Source organism: Embiotoca jacksoni, unplaced genomic scaffold (assembly GCF_022577435.1).
Source record: "Embiotoca jacksoni isolate LCO1_2020_lvr unplaced genomic scaffold, fEmbJac1.0.p SCAF_88, whole genome shotgun sequence".
Lineage (NCBI taxonomy): Eukaryota > Metazoa > Chordata > Actinopteri > Embiotocidae > Embiotoca > Embiotoca jacksoni.
The window spans coordinates 220273-230000 of NW_027185445.1; the positions used below are offsets into that span (position 1 = coordinate 220273).

Consider the following 9728-nt stretch of genomic DNA (forward strand, 5'->3'; position numbering starts at 1 on the left):
CTACCAGATCTGTTCTACTAGATCTATTAAACCAGATCTATTCTACCAGATCTGTTCTACCAGATCTATTCTACAAGATCTGTTCGACCAGATCTATTCTACAAGATCTATTCTATCATATCTATTCTACAAGATCTGTTCTACCAGATCTGTTCTACCAGATCTATTCTACCAGATCTATTCTACAAGATCTGTTCTACCAGATCTGTCTTACCAGATCTATTCTACAAGATCTGTTCTACCAGATCTGTCTTACCAGATCTATTCTACCAGATCTGTTCTACCAGAACAACGTTCTGAGAAGATCTGGGAAGGTTGGAAATGTATGCAGCTCTTCCAGTAAATGGATTATTATGACTCCTCCTACATACGACTCCCCCTACATACGAGTCCTCCTATAACCGACTCCTCCTACATACCACTCCTCCTACGTAGGAGAAGGAATATTAAAGGAGAAGGAGTATTGAAGGAGAGGGAGTATTGAAGGGGAAGGAGTATTGAAGGAGAGGGAGTATTGAAGGGGAAGGAGTATTGAAGGAGAGGGAGTATTGAAGGAGAGGGAGTATTGACGGAGAGGGAGTATTGAAGGAGAAGGAGTATTGAAGGAGAATGTGTCAGGATCCCTGTCTGACCCTGATGTGTCTCCCTCTATTTTGTCCCCAATCACCTCTCCTCATGTGTGCTGTCTTTCCCCTGTCTGTTTGTTATTGTGTCCCCATGTGTCCTGTGTCCTCCTCTCCCCGCCTCCTGTCACCTCCCATGGCCACATCCCTCACCAGTCTGAACAGCTTCCACCACTCCCACTGATCACCACCTGCAGGTGGCTCATTTCACTGATCACCTCACTGGACGATATGAACCCGGTTCCTGCAGTCATTAGTTGTCGGTCCATACTGCCAGTGAGAGCTTGTGATCCACAACCTATCACCAGTCCTACCAGCCGTCCATCTGGCCGTTCACGTTCCTGGACCTGTTCCTGGACCTGTTCCAGAACCAGTACCAGTACCGGTACCTGTTCCCATTCCCGTTCTGTGCTGGCGATGTGTCGTGGACCTCCCTCATTCCATCCTGCCTGCTGCCCGGTAACTCCAGTGCCCAGTCTGCTGCCGCTCACTGTGGAGGACCTCGGGATTCCCCCAGTGAAGCCACGCCCCGCTGCGTTCAGCCTGCCTGTCTGTCAGTCTGCCTGCCTACCTTCCTGCCAGCCGGACTGCCGTGGCTACGGCTCTCAGACATTGCCCGGCCAGAGCTGGTGCGTGTTCGCCCACTGGTGAGTTGGTGGAGTTTCCCTCCCGACTCAAGGAAGAGGAAGGTGAATGGGAAAAAGACATTTGGTACCTGACCACCTGTACTAATAAATACTGTTTTTGAACCGTTACCCGAGTCTGTGTGTCTGCGTTTGGGTCTTGTCCAACTCCACCTCAATAACAGACGGAGTATTGAAGGAGGAGTATTGAAGGAGAGGGAGTATTGAAGGAGAAGGAGTATTGAAGCAGTATTGAAGGAGAAGGAGCATCAGATAGTGATGACTTCTGCTCAGTCAGCTGTTTTCCAGAGAGCCCTGAAGCCTGCAGTTATTAAAGCCTTGTCCTGATCAGCCTGTCTGGATTCAGTGTAACGGCTCATATCTCATCAAACTGTTTCAGGACAGATCACTTAAAAACAACTTAAATCTTTTTTGGAGCAAAAGAAAATCTTTCATGTTTTCCAGTCTGAATTTGAACTACAACACAGCAATAAGATGCAAGCAGCTCAAAAAGGGGAATAAACCAACCCAACATCAACGTGCCAAAGTAATGTCAATAAACCATCAATGATATTTAGCCTCAATAATAGCTGCCCCCCCCCCTTTGCTGAGGACTAATAATGTGCAATAAAAAGTCTAACGCTGCAAAAAATGACACTTCTACAATGCACTGCCTTGCACTTTAAAGCCATTGCTGCCTACGTTTGATCTTTTATTTATTACTCTACTGATGAATGTTGCCAACTAAATTTCGTTAAAATCTCAATGTGTTCCCAAAAGAGATTAAAATGAGAATTTGTGTGATGGCTGCAGTCGTATGAAGCAAAAGCAGCTGACTAAAATGCTCGCTGCCTCGGCCCTGTACTTTGGCCCAGTTGATAATTATGAATGAGTGAACAAAAATGCTCCTCAGGGGTCCATTCTCAGACCACTCCTATTTAACATGTGCTTTATGCTCCTCCTTGCTGAGATCACGGGGTATCCCAGGTTATCTTGAGCTGGATTACTCTGTGTTTCCAAAAATCAAACACGTAAGCAAACATACATGAGCTGTAGCTACATGCCGACGGTGCAGAACATTGAAGTTGATTATGAAGGTAAAGAAATTGCTGGTCGTGTCCTGATAACAGGCGAGCGGTGCTGAGGTGTGCAGAAAGGTCTCCTGGGGAACACAGTGAAACTGAATATCAATAACTGAAGGTGGGCAGCAGGTGAGGGAGTCAACGCAGGAATAAGAGGACACGGAGACAGAGAAAATAATTAGTCACTGTGAAGTCAACAAATAAGAGCGTATCAAACTGAGCAAAGATCAGGCTGGAAACAACCATCTACTGAGTACATGTAGAGGTCCTGATTACTGGGATGAGGTGCAGCTGGTGGCTCCGCCCCCAACACACCTGTAGCCAATCAGAGAAACAGAGAGAGAACGAGAGGAAGGGGGAGGAGCTCTGAGGGAGACCTGAGGTTCGACAGTGGCTTTCTCAATGGACTGTGAAGCGTTTATCTACCTTTGACTGATTCAGTAATAAACCGAGTGAATGGACTAAATCATGTTTCTCCGCTGCACATCAGGACCACCTGAGCTGAAGGATGACTGTGGTGACAGAGGTAGATGTGTGGAGACGGGGCGTGAATATTACCTGTGTTGGACTTTCCTCTCCTTCAGGGAACAGAAGTTATTATTACAACATGTAGTTTTGTGGTGTCCAGGTTCAGAGCCGTTGGGTGAGACCCAACGTCCTCCAGGCTAACGGGTCACTGTGTACGCCACATTTCACTTCAACTGAAATACACAGCAATGATGTCAAGAAACCAAAAAACATGGTGACGAGTGATCCTGTAATCTGCTGGACTGATTCATTAATAGTCAAATTCACAGTGGGAGAGACTGTCAGGGAACTCTGCAGCAAAACGTGCTGCCCAGTGTTTTAAAGCTCTGTCTCAGTTTCAGATCCTCCACCTGGATCAGGAGCCAAAACACACAGCTGAAAGCAACCAGAACGGATCAGAACCAAACATTGGACTGTTCTGAAGAGTCCTGATCTGAAACATGCAGTCTGGAAAAGAGGGTGTCGGACATTTATTCCAAACCAGGTTACACTTTCACTGGAAAAGTTTATTTCGATCAAATTAAACAACTTGATAATACATCATCTTGTACGAACAGCAGACTGCCCACAGACAGTTCACATCTTCAAAATTACATTAAAAACAGTGACAGTTTCTTTTCTCCTTCCAAGAATGTCATTGTTATGTCCTATAAATATTTGGTACAAAAGAATGAAATATTTGGATATTTGTGTTTGAAGCCTTCAGAGCAAGGCCACAAAACACGACTGGAACAAACTGCTGCTTTTACTCAAACTGCAGAAACACACGATACAAAGTCCTGATATCAAATCGGAGGAACTAAAACATCAGTGAACCATGAAACTGCACCGTTCCCTCATGTTTAAGATGTTTTCTTCAGAATGTGACTCATTCTCGACCTTGAGCTTCAGTTATTTGTGACATCAAAGTAAGAACGGCCTTCCAGAGTCGGTTCATCACAACGTTAAAAGTGAACTTGTCGTCTGAAATGAACACGAGGCTGTGCTGAAACTAATAAACATGTGGAGGAGACTTTCTTCTTTGTTGTCTCACACAAAACAGTTAATAACGTCTGAGCTGGAAAAACATCTGAATCGTAACTTCAAACTGAGCAGGAATTAATATGAAGGTGATGTCACTGAAAGACCTTCAAGCTGCAGCTGTTATCGTCATGTTAACGGAGTTCACTGTATCTGCATGCATTGCTTTTATAGCCACTTCAGAATTTTGTTGTCGAAACGAGTTGCCATGGTAACCAGCTGAGAGTCCAGGAAGTTGCTTTTAGCTTTCAATTTTTGTATTGAAACATTTGATTAGATTATCTGATGGGAGGGTCAAGCTGCCTGTTGCATTTGTTCAGTGTTTCTGCTAAGCTAAGCTAAGCTAAGCTAAACTAAGCTTGCGGTAGCTTCATATCTACTGTACAGGCATGACAGTGGTATCAGTCTACTCTAAGCAAGAAATGCAGAATTTCTGAAACCTCATCACGTTGTTGTTGTTGTGCTTGTGTTGGCAGACAGCTAACGTCCAGCAGACAGGAGCAACGTTAGCATCATTTATGTCCCGCTGATGCTCCTGTTGGCTCTGGTTCGGTCTCCAGTTTTCTGCAGTGAGAACGAATCAAGACAGCATAACCACATCAGTGGACTAAATGACGCTGCAGACATGGAGATTATTTCATGGAGAATAATCCACAAACGAGGCCTTTAACATTGTGACGTTGTAGTTGAAGTGATTTGATTTGATCTGACGAACAGCTCGCTGAGTCTGCAGTCTGAGAAATTCACTTTGAGCCGTCGTGTTTTTGAATAGAAAGTGAAACCCGACTGTGAAGGCTGCAGAAATATTCTGTCTGACATCTGAAGTTGTATTTTGTTACAGAAAATAGTGAAATGAAAGGTTTGTAGAAGTACTTCCAATAAAACTCAGTTCAACCACAGTTCTGACACAATATACAGATAATCAAGATAAAACCTGGAAATGCTGCTGTGAACATTTATCTTTTGTTTTTGTGTGCAGCGTGTAAAAAAAACAACAAAAAAACAAGTAAAAGCTGCATCAGAAAGAAATCAGTGCATCCATCCACCGAGCGTTCCTCTTCCTGCTCCGTGTCCGATGGAGCTTTTCCGGCGAGGATCCGTCAGAACTTCTCTGGAATGGTGATTTTTACAAGACAGGAAAAGAGACAGAAAGCATCAGGAGTCATCGGCTGCTCACGTCTCCGCTGGACGGGCAGCGAAGGACACTTAGTGAAACAGAACACGTGTTCGCTCACTTCATTTCTGCGGCGCTCTGCGGTTCTGGTCCCGTCGGGTCCTGTTGACTGACCCGGTTCCAAACATTCAGTTTGCTTTGAACGCCACAAAAACACTGCAGAGGAGTCATTCAGAGACCCGGGACGGATTTAACGTCCAATCAGCACTAAAAGACCGGTTCTGGTTCTGAACAGGTTCTCTGGTGGAGCTGAAGGTTTTTGGGCTGCTTCTTGTACATTTCTTCATCCACTACTTCTTTCACAGAAACACATGAACGGACTGGATCAGGGTGCAGTGAAGGCAGGTCAAAGGTCGTATGTGGATCCTAAACATCCTCTGATGGAGTTAACATCTGCCACACATCTGTTCTTCCAGCTGATCAGCAGCCTTCCTCTGACAAGCAGGGTAGTTGATGTCATCCTTGTCCCTGCAGGGTGTCTCCTCATCCCTGGAGAGTGTCTCTGAACCGTCTTTGTCGTCCTCGTCCCTGTAGAGTATCTCTGAACTGTCTTTGTCGTCCTCATCCCTGCAGAGTGTCTCTGAACCGTCTTTGTCGTCCTCGTCCCTGTAGAGTATCTCTGAACTGTCTTTGTCGTCCTCGTCCCTGTAGAGTATCTCTGAACTGTCTTTGTCGTCCTCATCCCTGCAGAGTGTCTCTGAACCGTCTTTGTCGTCCTCGTCCCTGCAGAGTGTCTCTGAACCGTCTTTGTCGTCCTCGTCCCTGCAGTGTCTCTGAACCGTCTTTGTCGTCCTCGTCCCTGCAGAGTATCTCTGAACCGTCTTTGTCATCCTCGTCCCTGCAGAGTATCTCTGAACCGTCTTTGTCGTCCTCGTCTCTGCAGAGTGTCTCTGAACCGTCTTTGTCGTCCTCGTCCCTGCAGAGTATCTCTGAACCGTCTTTGTCGTCCTCGTCCCTGCAGGGTGTCTCTGAACCGTCTCTGACATGAAGTGAGCGTGCTCCGTCATCATTAGGAGAAGTCGTTGTCCTCGGCCCCGTACAGGTCGGCTAGTTTCCTGAAGCGGGGCCCCCAGTCACTCAGGTAGTGGTAATCCTGCTCCGCCTCCGAAGAGGCGGAGCCCAGTGAGCTGAGCGACTCGGCCACCGATCCGGCACCCTCGTAGGCGTAGGTGGCCAGCGAGTCGTAGGGCGGCGCCGTCGGGTTACAGTCGTTCTCCAGCACTCTCTGGTTGATGAACTCGCAAACGTCCCCGTTATCCCGGGACGCCATGCCGACGGGGGGCAGGATGAGGCCGGGGGCGGCGGGGGCAGGGCGGAGATGTGGCGGGTACAGCAGGGTGTCTGTCGGCACAATGTCCCGCCTCTGTTTGGAGGACTCCTCCAGGGCGGCGTCCGGGTGTCTCAGAGCGCCGATGTCGAAGGCCTGCGTGTCCTCCTCACCGCCGCCCTCATCGTTGTAGCTCACCACGTTGTCCCGCACGTCCTCTTTGGAAATGATCAGAGGCTCCTGCTTCCTCTGGCGCTTCAACGCCGTGAACAGAACCACGATCACTGTGGAGACGGGAGAGAGGCGGGGTTAGACCGACAGCAAGTCATCAACACGACAGCTTCTCTTTGTGTTAGAGGTCATGACCGATGAGGAGAATTCATGGTGGAGCTCAGACAGGTGGATCATGAACACTTCATTCATCCACACACCTCTCTGGAGCTTCTACTGAGCATGCTCAGCACCACCTGCTGCTCTGAGCTCATGTTTCCTGTTCATGTCAGTTCTCTTCAGTCAAAGTTCAAGTTCTGTTGTCCAGAAGTGAATAATAATCAGCTTTAACAACATTTGGTGATTCGAGGAGTGAAAACAGTGGACAGAAGCACCGTGACGACCATCAGAACACCTGTCTTCTCTGGACCCTCCACAGCCAGCGGTACCAGTGTTTGATAAAGAACGTCTCCCTGTCACATGTCCTCTGTTTGATCTCCAGTGTGTCCATGTGGCTGTGATCTCTACAATGGACAGCTAAAGTAATTCAAGTTATAATAATAAAAGCACTGTGTGCACCATCACTATGGTTACGGCTGAAGACTGTGTGCACCATCACTATGGTTACGGCTGAAGACCGTGTGCACCATCACTGGTTATGGAGTGACGGACAGCTCCAGGTATTGCTCAGCGTGGATGATGTGAACGTAGAACATGTACAGAGTTAATATTCCAGATGGAGGCTCGACCTCATCACTCCACACATCAGGGAGGAGCTTGTCGCTGTGGGCGATGGAGAGTCAGAGCTCAGAGGAGAGAGAGCTTTAGAAACGCTGTGAGTGACAGCAGAGATGTGAGGTAAGCAGCGAGTGGGACATACAGGTGTGATGTCACGGCTTCACCACCTGCAGTTCACTTTGTAATGAACCGATAATAAAAGACACAACATGAAACTATCGCGTCAAGATGATATCATTCAGCCGAGTAAGATTCAGAGTGATAATGCAACTGTAAACAGAGGACAGCAGAGGGGACAGAGGGGACAGAGAGGAGAGAGAGGAGAGGACAGAGGAGAGAGGAGAGAGAGGGGACATGGGGGGACAGAGAGGACAGAGGAGAGAGAGAGGAGACAGAGAGGAGAGAGAGGAGAGGACAGAGGAGATAGGAGAGAGAGAGGAGAAAGAGAGGAGAGAGGGGACATGGGGGGAGAGAGAGGAGAGAGAGAGGGGACAGAGAGGACAAAGGACAGAGAGGAGAGAGAGGAGAGAGGGGACAGAGAGGACAGAGAGGACAGAGAGGAGAGAGGGGACAGAGAGGACAGAGAGGAGAGAGGGGACAGAGAGGACAGAGAGGAGAGAGAGAGGGGACAGAGAGGACAGAGAGGACAGAGAGGAGAGAGGAGAGAGGGGACAGAGAGGAGAGAGGGGACAGAGAGGAGAGAGGGGACAGAGAGGAGAGAGAGGAGAGAGGAGAGAGGAGAGAGAGAGGGGACAGAGAGGACAGAGAGGACAGAGAGGACAGAGAGGAGAGAGGGGACAGAGAGGACAGAGAGGACAGAGAGGAGAGAGGGGACAGAGAGGACAGAGAGGAGAGAGGGGACAGAGAGGACAGAGAGGAGAGAGGAGAGAGGGGACAGAGAGGACAGAGAGGAGAGAGGGGACAGAGAGGACAGAGAGGACAGAGAGGAGAGAGGGGACAGAGAGGACAGAGAGGACCGCAGCCTGATTTCAGAGGGCTCGGGGGGGGGGGGGGGTATAAAGGAATAAACCGAGCTGTGATGTGATTGTTGAGGTGATTATGAATATGAATACAAGCAGTAAAACACTGCAGCCTGCAGCTCCTCTCATTAACATATTGAACACTGAACAGGATTTCTTCAGAGATCACTGATTGTTCTTCTGTCTGCTGGAAATAAATGTCTGAATACATTTTCTTTTGGTTTTGTCCGAGTTGAATTTGTGTTTTCTCACATTCAGCTGAAGGCAGTGTTGTGATCGTCATCTGGCCTGTGGTGAACAACTGCTGGAGTTAGTGGAAGTGCTTCTCACTGCACCACATCAGTCTCCTTCAATCTAAACATCTTTGAAACTTCCTTATCAATTGTGTTGACAACATGTTTTAGTTCACTGAAGAAGAAATGTATCTTTATATTGTACACTTCAGTATGCAACTAAATTCAACCATGTTTCCAAAAACAGTTGGGACGCTGTGTAAGATGTAAATAAAATCACAATGCAATGATTTACAAATCACATAAACCCATATTTTATGGCAGATACACTAAAGACAACATATCAAATTTGAAATGGAGAAATTTTGTTTTATTAAATATCTTCTTATTTTGAATCTGATGCAGCATCACGTCTCTATAAAGTTGTTCCAGGATGATGTTCACCACTGAGCTGCATCAACTCTTCTTTTAACAACACTCTGGAAACGTTGGGGAACTGAGGAGACCAGTTTCTGGAGTTTTGAAAGTGAAATGTGGTCCCATTCTGGCCTGATAGAGGATTTCAGCTGCTCAACAGTTCAGGGTCTCCTTTATTGTATTGTTCATGTCCTGATGCTCCAGATGTTTTCAATGATTGACAGGTCTGGACTGCAGGAGGCCAGTTTATCAGAGGACTCTTCTACTAGAGAACCATGCTGTTGGAATACGTGCAGAATGTGGTTGGACGTTGTTCTGCTGAAATAAACAAGACCTTCCCTGAAAGAGACGTTGTCTGGATGGCAGCATATGTTGCTCCAAAACCTGAATATATCATTCAGCATTAATGCTTCCTTCCAGATGTTCAAGCTACCCATGCCATGTGCACTAATGCATCCTGTACCATCACAGATGCTGGCTTTAGAACTGAGCTGATAACAAGCTGGATGGTCCCTCTCCTCTTTAACCTGGAGGATGCAGCGTCCATGATTTCCAAACAGAATCTCAGATTGTGATCCGTCAGACCTCAGGACAGTTGTCCACTTCACCTCAGTCCATCTTCAATGATCTCGGTCCAGAGAAGGCGGCGGTGTTTCTGGATCATGTTTCTATCTGGTTTCTTCTTTGGAGAGTTTTAACATCATTTGTGGACGCAGCGATGAACTGTGTTCACAGACGATGGTTTTCACAAGTGTTCCTGAGCCCATGCAGTGATTTCCATGTTACTGATCTGTTGCCAGGAAACCTTATTAGATGTTCCACCAGGTGTTTTC

General features: G+C 47.2%; 1 protein-coding gene across 1 annotated transcript in view; it reads right to left on the reverse strand.

Annotated features, from left to right (window-relative positions):
- Nucleotides 1-3341: 3341 nt before the first annotated feature.
- The window catches only part of LOC138192515 (cadherin-6-like), an 83316-nt gene continuing 76929 nt past the window's right edge, over nucleotides 3342-9728 (reverse strand). The window contains exon 12 of the mRNA XM_069139956.1: nucleotides 3342-6601. Within this exon, the coding sequence (XP_068996057.1) occupies nucleotides 6060-6601 (542 nt within the window). The 3' untranslated portion in view covers nucleotides 3342-6059. The remainder of the gene's footprint in view (nucleotides 6602-9728) is intronic.